This window comes from Ostrea edulis, chromosome 7 (genome assembly GCF_947568905.1).
Source record: "Ostrea edulis chromosome 7, xbOstEdul1.1, whole genome shotgun sequence".
Classification (NCBI taxonomy): domain Eukaryota; kingdom Metazoa; phylum Mollusca; class Bivalvia; order Ostreida; family Ostreidae; genus Ostrea; species Ostrea edulis.
The window spans coordinates 72,240,506-72,259,933 of NC_079170.1; the positions used below are offsets into that span (position 1 = coordinate 72,240,506).

Below are 19,428 nucleotides of genomic sequence, written 5' to 3' on the forward strand. Positions count from 1 at the left end.
CACGTGCTCTGACTTGATGCATAATTTCTAACATCTTCAGTAGCTCATTGTCAGACAAAACGTCAGAGTGATAGTCATCACTCAGTCCCACTCCCTCTCTGATTAAATCATTGTTTAAGTTGAATGAAAACAGATTGGATTCGAATTAAATGATTGCCAAGTTCAATGTCAGGCTATGTAGGTAGGGGAAGGCTGTGAGAAATGCTACAACGAACGTCAATCTTCTTCCCAGTGCAACAAATTTAAAATGATTTTATTTATGAGCCAAGAACTGAAACAGATTAATTTCTAATGACACCGGAGTACTACCAGTCCTTCACAATCAAAAGTGAAACTTGCCCATTGTGAAAACGTGACCCCCCCAAAAAAAATTAGATGCACCATATGGTCATTTCAAAATAACGTTTCCAGGCCATTAAACAGGAGCACCCACCACCAGTGTGCAGTGAAAATCTTTGGAGAATTTCCTTTAGTTTTTGATTGCTTACCCGAGAGGCCCCGAATGTGTCCTACTGATTGCTTACCCGAGAGGCCCCGAATGTATCCTACTGATTGCTTACCCGAGAGGCCCCGAATGTATCCTACTGATTGCTTACCCGATAGGTCCCAAGTAATGCGTCCTATTGATTGCTTACCCCGAGAGGCCCCGAGTAATGCGTCCTGTTAATGGCTATATCGTTCCTAAATCTTGGTGTCCGATCATTCATTTTGCTACAGTCCCTAACCGCATCCGGGTAATTGTCTCCCCCCCCCCTCCTCCTAATAGTTTCTATAAGGCTCGGGTTCGGTGTTAATTGATGCTATATAGGCTGACTTAGTAAGGGTAATCTAATGACGTGAAGTTTTACTGTAATACAGGAGTTTTAACTACAATGCAGACGTCCATGACTTCCGTATCTCAATTAATTCCCTGATAAATAAAACATCTATGCTTACATTTACATGAAGAGAATACATCAAATGGATACATACTTCAATTTAAAGTCCAGTATAAACATTTGTATAAGACAACAAAAAACCATTGACGTTGTTGGATGTTGAACAGCACACAGCTGTGAAGTATGCACATTGTATGAAAATAAAGTTTGTGTTCTGTAAAAACGTATTTTGCACTTTAAAATTATTCCTCGCAATTTGAAAAATGAAAACATCATAAAAAAGATTACACATCAATTTCGATGTCAAATAACTAATAAATTTTGCATCATGAGAAAATGTGAAACGCACTATAAAATGTTTGATGAAAACAATTAGTGAATTTGAAAAGCTGGACTAAATGAGTGATTCATTAATTTGATTAATGAAAAGTAAACAAAAACATCGGTAAATAATATCTGAAACTAATTCAGATCTATATCATGGATGGCACAAGGTCAAGAGCTACTTAAGGAGGTGTACTACATCGTTATAATGGCGGACTTCCTTTTGAAACATGGATGAAAATATAAATATCGGCAATATTTGTCTGTCCATTTCAAATATCAATGCCTAGCTAAGTAGCTCAGTAGGTCAGCACGTCGACTGCAGAACTGTAGATTGCGGGTTCAAGTAGAACTGTAGATTGCGGGTTCAAGTCCAGCAGGGATTTTAAATCATTTTCAGATTACTTTCTACTTAAAATGCATTTTTTGACTAAATAAATTTGAAAGTTTCCAATTTCAAAATAGCTGAACATATCCTCCACTTCCCATGCACATAAAATTTCTCTGGTGTAGCACTCCTCCCTAATCAAATGCTACATCACTAATATGGACAAGTTAACTATGATGTGCGCGTGTATTCCTGATTATCTGTGATAAATATAGGGCTTCACACAGCGTGGAGACACCCCGATCCCAGTTCAAGCCCTTACAGGGTTCTCCATCCTGTCGTGCTCTTTACGTATAATCAAAATTGTTCAAATAGTTTGCACAGAACAGACTACAAGAATGTGTCAATCGCACAACATTTATAACTTAAAATCCTATTATTATATTTTAACTACAAATCATGATTATCTTCAGAAAATGCCACCACGGTAAAAACAATAATTTCTGAATATTCCAGTGTTCTTGATCGAATATTTGAGCTTAATGCAACAAATGCTAATAAAAAAAGCAGAATTCTTTCTTTATCACATCATTTGCTAAACATTCATTTTGATTGTGTCAGAACATATTGTTTCCAAAAGAGTAAGCAGGAATTGGAGCATACGTCAGCAAATAATGTTTCCGGAATTTCTTATCTATTTCTAATGAACAGAATTCATATGCCACAGAATTTGAAAGTTTCTTTATTTCCAGGTAAATGTGTATATCAAAACATTTTACTAAGACTAAAACAAGAGACCCATGGTCCACATCGCTCACCTGAGTCACTTTGGCCCTTATCTGAAGACGTTCCATATATATTTGCATGTAAAACCTTAGTCCCTATTGTGGCCCCAACCTACCCCTGGACGCCATGATTTTTACAAACTTGAATCTGCACTATGTCAGAAAGCTTTCATGTAAATGTCAATTTCTTTGGCCAAATGGTTCTTGAGAAGATTTTAAAAGATTTTCTCTATATATTTCTGTGTAAAGTTTTGATCCCCTAGTGTGGCCCCATCCTACCCCCGGGGGGCATGACTTGAACAAACTTGAATCTGCACTATGTCAGGAAGCTTTCATGTAAATGTCAGCTCTTGTGGCCCAGTGGTTCTTAAGAAGATTTTTAAATGACCCTAATCCTAATTTTGCATTTTTGTGATTATCTCCTCTCTGGAGGGTGCATGGCCCTTCATTTAAACAAACTTGAAAGCCCTTCAACCCAAGGATGCTTTTGGCCAAGTTTGGTTGAAATTGACGCAGTGCTTCTGGGGAAGAAGAAGAAAATTTGAAAAAGTTTACAACGCCGACGACGACGCCGACAGACAACGGACAAATTTTGATTAGAAAAAATCACTTGAGCCTTTGGCTCAGGTGAGCTAAAAAGGGGGGAAATTTAAGAAGAAAATAAAAAGTGATTTTACAGAATTTTTTTTTAAAAAGTGTATATTTATGTGTCAGAGTTTATCTCTCTTTTTAAATTCCGAATTGCAAACCCATTGTATTTTTTTCCCCTTGTCATCATCGAAACGATTGAATTGATCTACTCTTGTAGCCAGAACCCTATGGTAATCAAGGCACAAAAAAGAATCCGACATCATCTATATTATCCGCTGTGACGTCAATTTGGCTCAAAAGTACATCTCCAAATAGACACAAGAGGCACTGGAGAAAAAAATTTAATCCATTCCCATCTCTGTTAATGTGAAGGCCAGCCCTGCCATGCTTTACAACTCTTAAGGACTTTGCAATGCGTCTACAGGCATACTATGAATGGCAGGGGATTTAGGTAGAAATCGGTGGGTGGACATTACTAGCGTTAAGACTCTGGGCAATATATACTTATCAAACACCTCTGTTCTTTGCCAATGCTACAATTTCTGCAGTAACCTTAGAGAATTTTCATGCATTTAGACACTATAGAACTGAGCTTCTAAAGCTCTTAAAACTGGCACAAAGAATCTTTGTTACTGGGTTGAGATTAAAACATATACACTTTGGGTGTAAAGGTAATTGAAGCTACGTGGGATGAACTCGAATTAAAGGCATAATGAAGATTAAAACAGAGCTTTGCAGCTTAATTCGTATTATATATGTAATCGCTATCCATTTAATGATACCACTGTTCCAAAATAGTTGATGTATCAGAAAATGTATTTCAATAAGGAAACAATTATGTTAATACTAAATAACTGCCCCAGTTATAATATAATTATCCATCTCATATCGAACAAAATGTCGTGTCAGCATTTACGATGAGATTCGGGGCATCATTATCAACATCCCGACAGGGAATACCACTAGAAAGTGCAAGTCCTTCTTCACAATACCATGAGATCAAAGTGCAAAGACATAACACAGTTTCCTTGTACTGGATATCCCCCCCCCAAAAAAAACCCCTTGTACTGGAACACCCCCCACCCCCAAAAAAACCCACAATCGCAAATGCTTTTGTTTAGAGGTACATTCGTCCCTAGCCACTTCCATAGAATCACTGGAAATCAGTCCATTACAGGATAACCATATGTTGACAACAGTACCCTTTTATATTTTATGTAGTGGGTGAGCCGAGTAGACTGAGACAATGTACAGCACAGAAGATAACGGAATATTCCGTTTACCTGATCAAGATAAAGAACTCACTGCGGGTGTGACCGGTCGACAGGGGATGGTAACTCTTCCTATGCACCTGATCCCACCTCTGGTGTGTCCAGGGGTCCGTGTTTGCCCAGGGGTCCGTGTTTGCCCAACTCTTTATTTTGTATTCTTTATAGGAGTTCAGAGATTGATCACAGTTTGTTACCTTCACCTTTCTAGGAGTTATGAGATTGCTCACTGTTCGTTATTTTCACCTTTCTAGGAGTTATGAGATTGCTCACTGTTCGCTATCTTCACCTGTTCATAGTCACTGGTCTGGAACTTGAATCCACCGCCTCAGGATCACTAAGCTCATCAATTAGACCACTGAGCCAAGCATGCACTTCACAATTACTAACATACACGCACATCTCTATCTTAGTATGACATGTTGATATTTTAAAGAACCACTTCCCTTCTTCAATAATGTTTATCATCTCCAGAACTTACTTACTGGTTTGTAAAACACCTTCCACCTGTCTGTACAATGTACAACATGCAAACGACTTGCAAAGCTGGGCATCCAGGGATCGACATTAGCGGTTGTCCGATTGCCCAAGGCAAGTGAAAACCCAGTTCGGACAAGTGAAACTCAATATACACTTGCCCGATGGGGCAAGTGGTTATTTAAGTAGGAAATGTGATTATTATAATAATTGCGTTAAGCTTGATGAATATCAAATATTAGAACGTAATGTCCAACTCCATATATTGTTGTTTTCTTTACCAAATTGTCAGATTATAGCGAAGGCCCATTCTAGTAGACCGTACTGTATCATCAATTGACAGAGAGAGATAATTAGAGTTACTGGTTGACAGGCTTATTAACATTAGAGTCTAAAATATTTCGGACAACTAAGTTTTTCATTCGGACAAGTAAAATTTTGAGTTTAATTGCCCGAAGGGCAAGTAAGAAGAAAAGTTAATGTCTACCCCTGGCATCCCTCACAGTGTGGTCAGTTGGGAACTTTAATGAGAGAGTAGGAAACATGAACAAGTGAGAAAGATCAACACTTCTACGGTCTTAACGACGTGGCGAATGTTGAAACACCATTTCCAAACAAGCAAACCCCACAAAACTTGGGTAAAACTAAGACGAAAGGAACAATTAAGTACTGGATCAACCCTAGAACAAATGGAAAGTGGAGACATTCCCTGTCGCGTGTAAGAGTACAGAGACACACTGGTGAAGGAAGTGATTGCAATCTTGTTACAACTAACACCATACTTTAATTAATGAAAATATTCCCATCACACAGAGTGAAGAGGTTTGACACTGGGAAAATTCAGTACAATAATATTTCAAACTAAAACTTATGAACAGATTCCAAGTTTGACAAAATAGGATCATGGAAGGTTACAATGAAAAGGTGCTGAAGAAAAAGATTTGTTACACACACGTGGTTATTTGTTAAAAAGAAATTATCCCACAAGAGAACTGAAAAACACTCACAAAGAAGGACAAGCAAATAGTTGTGAACTTTTTTGGCAAAGGAAGAAGCTGGGGGAGCTGCTTGAGAACAGAGATTGATCGATGTACATCAAATCACCAGGATGTTATACGACCATAAAATGCAAACAAGTTAGTGAGAAACAATTGTTTATAACAGTTTAAGTCAGGAGAACAACATGCTATCAAGAACTGAAATATAGTAAAGATCCTGGATATGACCAACCACCAACAGCACAGAATAAAACGGACCCTACTATATTTAACACTCCGTATCTGCATATGACATTATAAGGAAATATCAAGTGCATGGTCTGAAGTTAATAAACATTATTAAGCAAACTCAGAAAGCTGACTTACCAGCTGCAATAACTTCAGAGGCTTCACCCTACCATCAAACTTAAACCAAATATTCAGAGACTTCTCCCTACCATTAAACTTAAACAAAATATTCAGAGGCTTCACCCTACCATCAAACTTAAACCAAATATTTAGAGGCTTCACCCTACCATCAAACTTAAACCAAATATTCAGAGGCTTCACCCTACCATCAAACTTAAACCAAATATTCAGAGACTTCACCCTACCATTAAACTTAAACAAAATATTCAGAGGCTTCACCCTACCATCAAACTTAAACCAAATATTTAGAGGCTTCACCCTACCATCAAACTTAAACCAAATATTCAGAGGCTTCACCCTACCATCAAACTTAAACAAAATATTGAGCAAGATACTGATTATAGCTAGAATCAAAACAGCAGTCACAACAGACTTAGGGAAAGAATAAGTAAGTTTTTGAAAATGGAAGGACTTTTGCATCCTTTGATATATTACTGAACATAATGAACAAACTGACTTGGACAACCGTTTATGAATTTCATTGATGTTGAAAAAACCTTGTACTAGAACATACATAAGAATAAGGGTTAGTGGGCCACCTGTTAAAATAGCAGACCTCATCGAGACATACTGCACTGACTTTAAATCTTTTGTATGAACACTAACAAGTAATGTCAGGAGGAAGAAAATAGGCTGAATAATGTCACCCGTTTGCTTATTTTAGTCAGAGACTGGGAAATGTCATCCCTTCTACTTATTTTAGTCAGAGACTGGGAAATGTCATCCCTTCTGCTTATTTTAGTCAAAGACTGGGAAATGTCACTCTTCTGCTTATTTTAGTCAGAGACTGGGAAATGTCATCCCTTCTGCTTATTTTAGTCAGAGACTGGGAAATGTCATCCCTTCTGCTTATTTTAGTCAGAGACTGGGAAATGTCACTCTTCTGCTTATTTTAGTCAGAGACTGGGAAATGACATCCCTTCTACTTATTTTAGTGAAAGGCTGGGAAATGTAATTTCAATCTGCTTATTTTAGTCAGAGGCTGGGAAATGTCATCAATCTTGATAAAAACTAATTGTTTACAAATATTGAAGAACTAGACTACACAATATTGATCTGGTCTTATTCACAAATATCTGTATAACAAGACCACAAGACTGCTGGGCTACAACAGAGCACAAGCATGATAAAACACCAACACCAAGGGAACAGAAGAGATTCCTTTCCACAACAGATACCCTCCCAAAAATAGATTGACATGGAAGAAACTTTGAACGTTCTCCCTCCTTCACTTACCTTGACAAGCATCTGATGGAGGCGCAGACTAGGATATTCAAGCCAGAATAGGAAAAAGCCAGAGATGCATTTTTTAAAGCTTCGTAAAATCTGGAAGTCAAATAACATCAGTAAGAACACCAGCATGAGAATCTACAATACCTCTGTCTTGTTTAGAGCAGAGTGCTGGGGGTATGACAGACAACACCAATCTCTCCATTTTCCACAATGGTTGCCTCAGAGAGATCTTGAGGATAGCTATGATCAAGAAAACTAACAAACTAGGAGTTACATGAAGCAACTGGATCCAGCAATGTGCCAACCATTCCAAATTAAGAGAAGATGTTGGATATCGGGTACGTCGTATAGAAACCTGCCAATGAAATGACCCAAGCCACAACTCTGAAAAACCACAGAAAGAACACAAGACCCATGGGCCACATCACTCAACTGAGGCACTGCATTTTCCTCAAGTACAATTGAAATCCCTCCTCCCTTATAACCCCCGCAAACCTGGGATCATGGTATGAACAGACATGAATCTATACCATATGAAGATGCTTGTATCTAAATCTAAGAAATTGTATCATTTGGTTCTCGAGAAGATTTCCAATGAATTTTCCTATATTACTATATCAAATTTGAGATCCCTATGCGGACACTGTTGTAAACAAATTTGAAGTTACACTACATGAGGATGCTTGCATATTGATTTGATAAATGCCACCCTTGTAGTTCTTGAGAAGGTTGGTGGTTTTTGTTTTACTTCCAGTCAAGATTTTTTCACTGCTATCAAGTTGTCACCAGCTGAGGGTGAAGTACCACAAATCATGCCTCGATGCTCAGTGCTCAGGGTCATTGCAGGGAGGGTTTTTGAACAGTCTCTACTTCTGTCGTGATACAGAACCTGTTTTTTTATGGTCATTTCTGAAAAATCCGTGATTTTCACTTCTAAACGTTAAACTATTGGTTAAGGAGCAAGCACTAACCATAATTACAAATTAAGTAGCCATGGCACAAGCAGCACTAGAACTCAAGACCTCCCAGTTATGAAGCGAACACCCCACCACAGGGCTACCAACTTAGTACCAAGACCGATTTCTTAAGGACATTTAAGATTGATTGATTGTATATTGTTTAATATCCCTCTCAAGAATCTTTCACGCATATGAAATGGAGACATCACCATTGCCGGTGAAGGGCTGCAAAATTTAGGCCTATATTCGGTACTTATGGCAGACCTTGGTTTTCGCGGTCTCATCCGAAGAACATTCAAGACAACAAAAAACAATTCTTATGCAGACATTAAAATTCCTCTCGTGGTCCCAATCTGACTCTGGGTGGTGGTATAGACAACCCTTGAAACAACACTAAATGAGGAGGCTTGAATTAAAAGAATTTTTCTAAATAAAAATGTCCTAAATAATCATATAATCAAATTCCAATTCCTTATATAGCCCCATCCTTGTCAAAGTTGAATCTACAATACATATGGATGCTTGTACATATCAAATAGGAGTTGGATTTTCTGGTTCAAGGTTGTTGAGAATATTTCATAAACAAACCACCTTATTTTCACTATTATTTAATCTATTGTCCTTAGAATGGGGCATAATATTTGAACAATTCTGAATAACACCCAAAATGGATTCTTTGTTGCAAGCCTGATTGAAATTGGCCTAATGGCATTGGATAGGAAGTCAGGAATATAAAAAAAAAGATATAATGACAAACAATTTTACAGACAGACAACAAATTTTGATCAGAAAAACTCACTCTATAGTCTTCTGATTGAGGAACCACGGATACCAAAAACCACCTGGAGATGAACCATCAAGGCGAGAGTTAACCTGGAGCAAGATGAGAGGAAAGTCAAGGACTGAGGGAACTGTTCTAGTAATCTTGGCCTTATATGCATGCCAAAAAGCAGAGTAAGGACTTGGTAGATAGATACACATACATTGACACATTTATACACAGAGCATCAAGGATTGAACAAACGTAACCATACACTACATCACAATGCTTGCATATTACTTTGACAAAATGTACTCTGATGGTTTTTGAAATGGTTTAAAAGAAAGATTTATCACATATACAGTTCTGTGTATAAAACTTTATATCCTACTGTGGACAAATCCTTGCTGCACGTTATAGTCATATGTATGGCCTTTGGCTTTCCTTGTTCAGTATATTTATGGCCTTTGGCTTTCCTTGTTCAGTATATGTATGGCCTTTGGCTTTCCTTGTTCAGTATATTTATGGCCTTTGGATTTCCTTGTTCAGTATATTTATGGCCTTTGGCTTTCCTTGTTCAGTATATTTATGGCCTTTGGCTTTCCTTGTTCAGTATATTTATGGCCTTTGGCTTTCCTTGTTCAGTATATTTATGGCCTTTGGCTTTCCTTGTTCAGTGCTCTTGATAAGAATGTTTACGAACCACCTTGCCTTGTATTCACTATTTTCTGACTATCTCTCATTGGATGAGAGTATGACCTTTAAATTTGAGAAAAAACTCAAGATTTTCTTACCAAGGAATACTTTGGTTGAATTGGTCCAGTAGTTCTGGAGAAGAAGTCAAGTGTTGATGAATTTTGGAAGAAAAGCCTCACTTAAGCCTAATGGCTCACGTGAGCTAAAAATATGCATATTTCACATACATGAAGGCTTGTCTAAAGATAAAACTTTGCAAGAAGAAATTTTTTCAGTTTAAAGTTGCATTTATTGACATTATTCCATGATCATATATTTAATTTTTATTTTTTTTTCGAAATAAGCATCTTTAGGTGCATTTAAATCTCCAAAGATTTTCTTTGCCATATTTAATAATTTTGCTTTGATCACTTCATTAAGACCTCATCTAAAATTATCTGTGTAATTTACAGGATGGGGAAATAATTCCTACCATTGGCATATGAAGTTTAAAGTGTTAGAAAATAAGGAAGAAATCCGAATCACAGAATTACTTCAGACTCATAAGTAAGCAAGTAAGAAGTATAAGTAAGTCAATTTTATTTAAAGTCGGCACTGTGTACAAACATAAACAAATAACATAAGCTCTTATGACAGCTTTAAACTGAGTATCAATGACTCATCATTCCAAAGGTTCTGAATTCAGTCATACATCTAACTGCTCTAATAAATGTTTCATCACAAATTTTTAGGGTTCAAGGAGAAGATTTTGCAGTCCCACCCAACAGCCCTGAAGCTGTAACAAATGTGATGCTTTAAAAACAGGATCAAGGTGCAAGATTATCTTTTTCAAGCATCAGTCTCTAAGGACTACAGCAATACCTTAGTAAACATTTTAAAAGTCCATCCTTATATTATGAAAAACGTGAGCACCTCCAACACAGCTAATTCAATTGGCTGTATATTTAATAACATTTACTCACATTTCATTCACACATGATAGCGCTTTCAATGATAGGCTTCCTGTAATGCAGCATGAATCATGACTTCTGAACTTGGAATAGTGTTAATGTTTTATCATGAAATAATAATTAAGTGTACGTCATTGTTGGATATCACATGATTAAAAGTATGACATCAGCTATCACAATTTACAACAGTTTCATGTCTCAAACAAAATGTGTTCGTGAAACACTGACGCTCCCTGTATCGGGTAACTCCAACATCAAGGCCATCAAGTCCAAAATTTAGGTATGAAAAGAAAGGCCTGGTCACAAGGATATGAAAGCCCGGTCACCAGCCATCTTAACATTAGGCCAAGGTTAAAGCTTCTGTGGACAAACAGATAGACAGCTAGACAAAACCAAAAACTAGAGAATCTTCGATTACGGGGGCATAAAAAGCATTATCACGATTAAATTCATCATCCCAATATCAAAGAGACTGTCTATATTGGTAAGAACATTGTTTTCTAAAACTAAGCTGAATACAATGCATATTCTATTCCAACATCTCATTGATGATTCTAGCTGTTTACAACATAATTAAATGTCACCTGTTTACAGAACTGTTTCCACATTTAATCACATTTAAAACAAGAAATTATACTAAACTTCCTTAAATCCATTAGTAACGAGCAGCACTGAAGAGTCATTATTTGTCGAAATGCGCATCTGGTGCATCAAAATTGGTACTGTATAAGTTTTACATTATGACCCCTGGGTCGAGGCCTCTGCTGGTGGACTGTTAGTCCCCGAGGGTCTCTACAGCCCAGTAGCTAAGTACTTCGTTACTAGCTTGAAAATACGGATGTATATTTAATTGCTGTTATAAAATTTAGAAATTCATTTCAAAATTAAGGATTATCTCCCCCATGCATAGCTCTTATGCTTGGACGAATTTGGCTCCACTTTTTTGGCACGCTGTTTTTGGCTATATTTAGCTCTAAAACTTCATAGTTATTTCGGATTTCAAACATTTCGGTTGAGCATTACTGAAGAGACATTATTTGTCGAAATGCACATCTGGTGCACCAAAATTGGTACCGTATAAGTTTTACATCTAGTTTTCTGTGAGGGCAGTTGTAAGTTTGGTCAACCTTAGCAATGGTCAGGGTGGTTTCACGAGGAACAGATTGAACATAAAACTCCTCAGCATCGTGTTAACACACCTTAGGCCAAAAATAAAAAATTGATTTGTTTGATGTACTCCGACCAACCCGTCAAATTTACTCCTACCCGATCATTTTTTTTCAGCAATTTGAATTTTTTTTTTTTTTTTTGGATCCCTTAAAAAACAGAAAATTCTCCTTATTTTAAAAGAAAATATTAGAAGTTTTCACGATGTTCATAAAAAATAATCAAGCTACGGACCCATCTTTGAAAAATGTGAGTCAGAGTACATCAAACAGATGGCCTTAGTTGCACACCAACTCTCACTCAAACTCATCTGTATCAAATGCTTGTGGGGTCACACATAAAAAAGACATGGACACAATTTAGGTCCAAAATATTGTGTAGATATCTAATCAGTAATGATAGTATCTGACTTGTGTAAAACATAGCAACAAACCTAAATTTCAAAAACTGAGGCAAATACAATTTGAGACTTTCAAAACAAGGCATGAGCCTTGTTTATGTTTACCTGTTTATATGTGACTCTGACTATTTGTTAACGACTTTGGTGAAAGAAAGACGCTTCAACGAAAATTTTCTGTTCTTTCTCATTTGTGCGTTTGCTCCCTAAAATTGATTTATCATAAATGTATGTTGAGTGTTTTTGACATAATGTTTAGAAATCTTGGGTGTTCTTACTTCCACATGTGGTTTCCTGGCTATGACAACCGTGTTGACAAACATAATAGTGGGACCCAGATTTTATGTAAATACAGAGTATATCCTGTGTAAAAATATTTTTATTCCACTTTTTTCATAAAAGATCTTGATTTTTATGACACAAAAAAAAACCTGTCAATCCCAATTGATCTATTGTGTCCATGCCCCTTTAAAAACAGCACAATTCGCTGAAAACAACTCATTCCAAGACGTATACTACACTTTCTTATGCTTAAGGAGGTGTGCTACACCAGAGAAATTTGATGTAGATGAAAAGTGGAGGATATGTACAAAAATATTTTGAAGTTGAAAATTTTCAAATTTACTTTATTTTGTCAAAAAATACAGTTTTAGTAGAAGGTAATCTGAAAAAAATTTAAAACCCCTGCTGGACTCGAACCTGCGACCTACAGGTCAGCAGTCGGTATTCTAACCTACTGAGCTACTCGGCTAGGTATCTAACTGGAAAAGGAAAAGTCAAATATTGCTGATATCGATTTTTTCATCCATGTTTTTAAAGGAAGTCAGCCATTATGACGATGTAGAGTACTACCTTAATTCTCTTTCTTGTCTGTATTATGAAGACAACTCCTTTGAATACAAAATTGTACTAAATCTAAGCGGATTAATTTTCCTTGATATGCAAATGGTCACAAACAAAGCACAAGTCTGATAAATACACAAAATTCCTGATATACGATATATTATAAGTATATAACTTCATTTAATATTTCCGATCATCATATGATTGAATAATTTTGAGCATTCTGATTAGTGGAGATCCAACAAGTTAGAAAGAAAAACAAGAGGCCCATGATCCACATTGCTCACCTGAGTCACCTTGGCCCATATCTAAAGATTTTCCCTATATAATCGCATGTAAAACTTTGACTTCTATTGTGGCCCCAACTTACCCTCAGGTGGCCATGATTTTTACAAACTTGAATCTGCACTATGACAGGAAGCTTTCATGTAAATGTAAACTTCTCTGGCCCAATTGTTCTTGAGAAGAAGATTTGTAACGATTTTCTCTACATATTTGTATGTAGAACTTTGATCCCCTATTGTGGCCCCACCCTACCCCTGGGGGCCATGATTTAAAAAAAAACTTGAATCAGCACTACTTCAGGAAGCTTTCATGTAAATGTTAACTTTTCTGGCCCAGTGGTTTTTCATCAGAAGATTTTCCCTATATATTTGTATGTAATTTTTGATCCCCTATTTCGGACCAATCCTACCCCCGGGGACCATTATTTTGACAAGCTTGAATCTGTACTATGCCAGAAAGCTGTCATGTAAATTTGTACTTCCCTAGCCCAGTGGTTCTTGAGACGAAGATTTTAAAACATTTTCCCTATATATTTGTATGTAAGAGGTTGATCCCCTATTGTGGCCCCATCCTACCCCCAGGGGCCATGATTTTAACAAACTTGAATCTGCATTATGTCGGGAAGCTTTCATGTAAATTTGTACTTTCCTGGCCCAGTGGTTCTTGAGAAGAAGATTTTCAGAGATTTTCCGTATATATTTGCATGTAAAACTTTGATCCCCTATTATGGCCCCATCCTACCTCCAGAGGTCATGATTTTAACAAATTTGATTGATTGATATTTTCTGCCACACTCAACAATTTTTCAGTTTTCTGGTGGGGCCCAGTTTTTATTGGTGGAAGAGAGAACCCAGATACAATGTACCTAGGAAGAGACCACCAACCTTCCGAAAGTAAACTGGGAAACTTTCTCACTTACCGACGCGAGCGGGATTCGAACCCGCGCCGGCAGAGGTGAGAGGCTGTGTGATTTTGAGCGTGATGCTCTAACCGCTCGGCCATAGAGGCCCCTTAAGAAATTTGAATCTGCGCTACATATAAATTTCAGCTCTTCTGGCCCAGTGGATTTTGAGAAGATTTTTAAATGATCCCACCCTATTTTTACATTTTTGTGATTATCTCCCCTTCATTTGAACAAACTAGAAAGCCCTTCACCCAAGGATGCTTTTGCCAACTCTGACAAGACCGTTGAAAACCCTATAAGATCAATTTTATTTGTCAGTAGCATGCCTCAATATGCAAAACAAGCTCTCATGAATTGAAGAAGTTGAGAGACATAAAGACCATATGCAGGTGATGATAGAATATCATTACATAGATATGGGAGGTAGACCATGAATAAGCTGAAGAATGAAAGTCAGTATTTTTAATAGATGAAATGTTGTCAATGTATTTACACTGTAAATGTCCAGTCAGAAGCCACCACAAGAGGATTTTTTTCTCATGTAGAACCTTTTAATTAAAATAACAATGAAGAAATTCGTCATCTTATAAGGGAGCGGAATCCGTGCCCATGGGAATTCCATGGGAATATTCCAACAGACTGATGGAAGACCTGGCCTGGAGATTATAAACATTTTACCGTACTCATACTCAAACTCAGTCATGTTTGTTTTGAGTACAACTCTTTGCAAGCTCAAAGCATACTCGAAATATCTTGAGCATGTACTCCGTTTGAATATGAGAATAATTTTGTAAAAGTTTTAAAACCTTCACTTTTGAGTTTAAGTATGATTTAGAGCATGGAGTTCGAGTTTCTGTATGTTAGAAACTATAACAATTTCTCACAGCCATGCAATAAGAAGCTCAAACATTTTTGCATTCCTATATCATATTCATCAATGGAAAATCTAGATAATTTTTTTTAGTTGGAGTGCTATTTTGTTAGGGTGTTACTGATCAAAGAAATGAACACAACCAAAATTGCAAAAACGTATAATTAAAAAAAAAAAAAAAAAAAAAAAAAAAAAAAAAAAAAAAAACTGAAGAAAATAATTTTAACAAAAATAAAACTTCCATGTTCAGCCCTTGAACCTAGATTAAGGGGCATATCTAAAAGCAATCAAATTTCTATACTCTGATGACCAGAGATTAAGAACCTTGTAAAGCATTCATTATGAAATTGTTTGTAATAAATATATGATGGCACACCTTATGTGGACTTCCAGTACTTCATAGTACCCCACTTTGCCCCTTCATACCCCCCCACTTTGCCCCTTCATACCCCACTCTACCCCTTCCATCACGTCACATAATGCATCTGATAAAGAATTCAGCTAAATCCGTCCAAAACCAGAGAGTTCGACCTTTCCTCCGGTCTTTCAGTCCTTTATTGATGTGTGAGCATATTTTATTGATACAACCAAAAAAGATCAAACGTTCTTCGTTGAGAAGGCTTCATTCACAATTCTTTGGTGAGTGTAGTGTTCAATGACCGGGGCAACAAAACCACATGAATATTTCAACTGGTAAATAACATAGTAAATGTCAACTCCATCATTAGCAGTACTTAGTGCATGTAAGGACACATGCCAACACACATAATCAAACATCAATACAGTACTTCTAACCTCTTGGTCTTAAACAACAACCTTTGGAGAAAATGCTTTCATAACCCACAGGGCCTTTGTATTTGTACTGATACCTGGGTTAAGCGTCCTGACATGCAAGTTTTCAAATTGTACTGTCCATTTAGACATTCAGTGTTACTTTTGCTCCGAAAAGATGTTCAACCTGCAGGTCTCTAAAGAATACACTGTGGCTTAATTCAAATCACATTCTGGTTCAGCCTGAATTTACTCTGACTGGCAGTCACATCAGATATAAATTTCAAACATTTCATAGATTAAAAATCTCAAAAAGATGAGAACAAACAAAATTAGCATGGACAACAATAGTGCACAGGTCATGGGGGCAATTCCTTGTATTTACAAAAAAAAAAAAAAAAAATGTGGTCATGGATGTGCAAATAAATAAAGAAACATTCCAAGATAGACACATAAACCTTCCAATTAAGTTATAAAGGAATTTCAGCTGAACAAATCTAAGAGAGGTCAATTCTGCGCATGTAATTATTTTTCTCACTTTGAGGAGAGAACATTTCGGTGAATTCATTTCTATGATGTTCCTGACATTCTAAACATGTTACCTTGTGGATGTTCTTGACATTCTATATATGTTACCTTGTGGATGTTCCTTTTCTAACATCACACATCTCACACTTGTAGGCTTCCGTCGGATTCTGAAAGGTGCATACACTGCAGTCCCATGACCCCTCCTCAATGGGCTTCTGTCGTTTCGCCCTATGACAATAATTGATGAATAAAACAGTAACCCCAATATACGTGTTTCTACATTTGATTGTTCACTTATTTGTTTATTAAACATGGAGTCGAGCATATTCTACTTGCTTAAGACAAACAAAATCAATAGAATTAGAAGTTACTCCATCATATATGACATATTCATCAATTAAACAATCACTTAATTTTCAAACAATTTGCTGGGGACCTAATTAAGGAATACCAACTCCACAATTTGGTTAACGTCATATTGAATGAATTTGTTCTCTGAATATCTGTACACATTTGTAAGTATTTATATTTCCAATGTTTTAGCCTTTGATATCTTTACGAATCGTAATGATAACGATTTCCTCACAAATGTGCTGCAGTTGTTCACAATGTACACATGAATCTTGATAAAAACAGTCCATGTGTACATCTATTTTAACTACTCTGAATTCAACAGAAATGAAAGTAAAATACATGAGAGTATCAACTGCAACACGTCACCCTAGCATTCTTTTCCGTGTGAAGTGCTAGAGTGCCCCAGGAAGTATGACGAAATGAAGCATCACAGAGCATGTTTTTTCAAAAATGAAATTTATTTCTTAAATAGATATCTGGACGTAGCTTGATGATATGTCAGTAGAGCCTAACTTTTGTCTCTCCTTATTGAGAATCTAATATATACAGTATTATATTATCTTCCATATATGCTCTCTGTCAAACAGAGTTGGGCAGTTAAAACCGTCCACTGTTTTCACCAGCGGTTTTAACCGTCCAGGTCAATACTCCCCAAGTGGTCCATACTGGTCAATTGTTATTATTTTCGTACATTTCTTGCAAAGATAAAGATAAATTGAGTCTTTTCATCATATGACCAATTGTGGATTAATAATTTTCATTAGATAAATGTAATTTCATAAGTTTAATGCATTTGTTTTGCTGAAACTGTGACCAAAATATCTTCAGTACTATACTAGAGGGTCACATATATAGCATAGCTTGACAATTGGAGACAGACCTGTTTATGCATACATGTACCTGGACAGATGAAGAAGAACAGGTAGCTGGACTTACATAAACAGTGATTTAATATGAGATTTACTGGAGTACAGGAAGCACAGTTGACAAGTGTTAATTAGCATATTCTGGGACCAGAGATGACCAGTGTGCATGTTATTGTTATGAAAACATCACCAACCCAACCCCTCAAATGTTTATTCAACAGTTAAAATAAAGATTTGAAACAATAGGTAGTTCTTGTTAAAACTAAGAAATTTGAACAGAAATTTTTATAGACAACACTTCCCCATTATACTATTTTCCCGATTAAACAAAATCATTGACATTATTTATTTGATATTATGACTTAAAAGTACAGATGTATATTATAAACTGATAGTGCATGCTATGAATTACAGTATTTACTTAAACATTTCAAGTAACTAATAACACAGACTATAATGACCAAGCAATTTTCAATCGACCAGTATTGACCACATTTCGCCAACCCTACTGAGAGTGTCGAAGTTTTGTTTCAAAGGGACACAGGTAATGGTATTCTCAAGTAAATGTTAAAAACTATAAACACATTAAGTATGTAAGCTATATTTTGTCTCTCTCATATATTTTAACAATGAGCTTCAGGTTCTTGATGTTGTGAATCATGGAACATTTCTTGAAAAATTTGCGACTGGAAATGTTGAATATGAATGATTTCTTGTGCTCGTTGTGCTTTGTTTACAAGTGATTCTGTCATCGTGTCACTGAATGAGGTCAGTGTAGATACCACTTTATCTCTAAAGTGCTCAGTCTAACCCTAATAATAGCCAGTTTTACAAACTCGCCATGCATACATTATCGAGGAAATTCGAGATGATTATTTTATTTTCACTTCGGATCCTTTTTATATTTCTAGCTATACAATTTTTAAGTGTTCTTTTACCACATAATTATATACTTCAAAATATAATGAAACACACATTGAAGCCAATTCTGGCACGGATCCAACGAACTCTCCAAAACAATAACAAAGAAAAATGTCAACATGCTAGTGCTATGGGTTTCCCTCAAGTCTAATCACAAATCATGGCGTATTTTGTTGTCTGGAGTTTGATTTTTGTGTATATGTGTGTTTTCTATGATTTATCTACCTGCCAGACGATCGTCTATCATCCATAGAGGCTCAGATCGCCTTCAGCCCTCCGATCTGTTTGGCCGATAAGGAGAAGTGCTCACTGTCTCTGCCTCGACAATATGGCGGAAGCATTACATGTGATTTACGTCAACCAATCAAATTACAGCAATGATGGACTAACCCCCGGGGACCTTGGATGAGGAGGATGGTTGGTAAAATATAGTATGACTTGATATTTATCAACTACACGGGGGCGGATCCTATAGTTTCTTTATTTTCTTCAGTTATTTTATTCTATTAGGGCCTACTCGAATTCTATAAAAACTGAACCAAATTTTCAATTTCTAAACAAAAAATAGGCAATCATTCAGAAGTAATAATACTGTCAGAGTTCACACTTCTGCACTGCACACATCTATAGGCCTAATTATATATGAAATACTGATTGCAGACAAGATTTAAATTAACAACATGATATATACAATAAAATAACTCAACTGCTTCACACATCTAAGGACAGTGCCAATTTCAGAGATAGTGAATAATGATGATGTTGTGTGAATACACAAATCAGTATAATTATATATATGTAAAAAACCAATATACGTACACCCACTTCTAATTCTAGGGTTTTAAGAAAAATATGTGTTAAAAATT

At 36.4% G+C, this 19,428-nt stretch overlaps 1 protein-coding gene across 1 annotated transcript in view; it reads right to left on the reverse strand.

Annotated features, from left to right (window-relative positions):
• The window catches only part of LOC125656903 (RING1 and YY1-binding protein A-like), a 35,833-nt gene extending 16,907 nt beyond the window's left edge, over positions 1–18,926 (reverse strand). The window contains exons 1-2 of the mRNA XM_048887528.2: positions 18,788–18,926; positions 16,530–16,649 (exon numbers count right to left, since the gene is read on the reverse strand). Of these exons, the coding sequence (XP_048743485.1) occupies positions 16,530–16,649; positions 18,788–18,813 (146 nt within the window). The 5' untranslated portion in view covers positions 18,814–18,926. The remainder of the gene's footprint in view (positions 1–16,529; positions 16,650–18,787) is intronic.
• Positions 18,927–19,428: the final 502 nt, after the last annotated feature.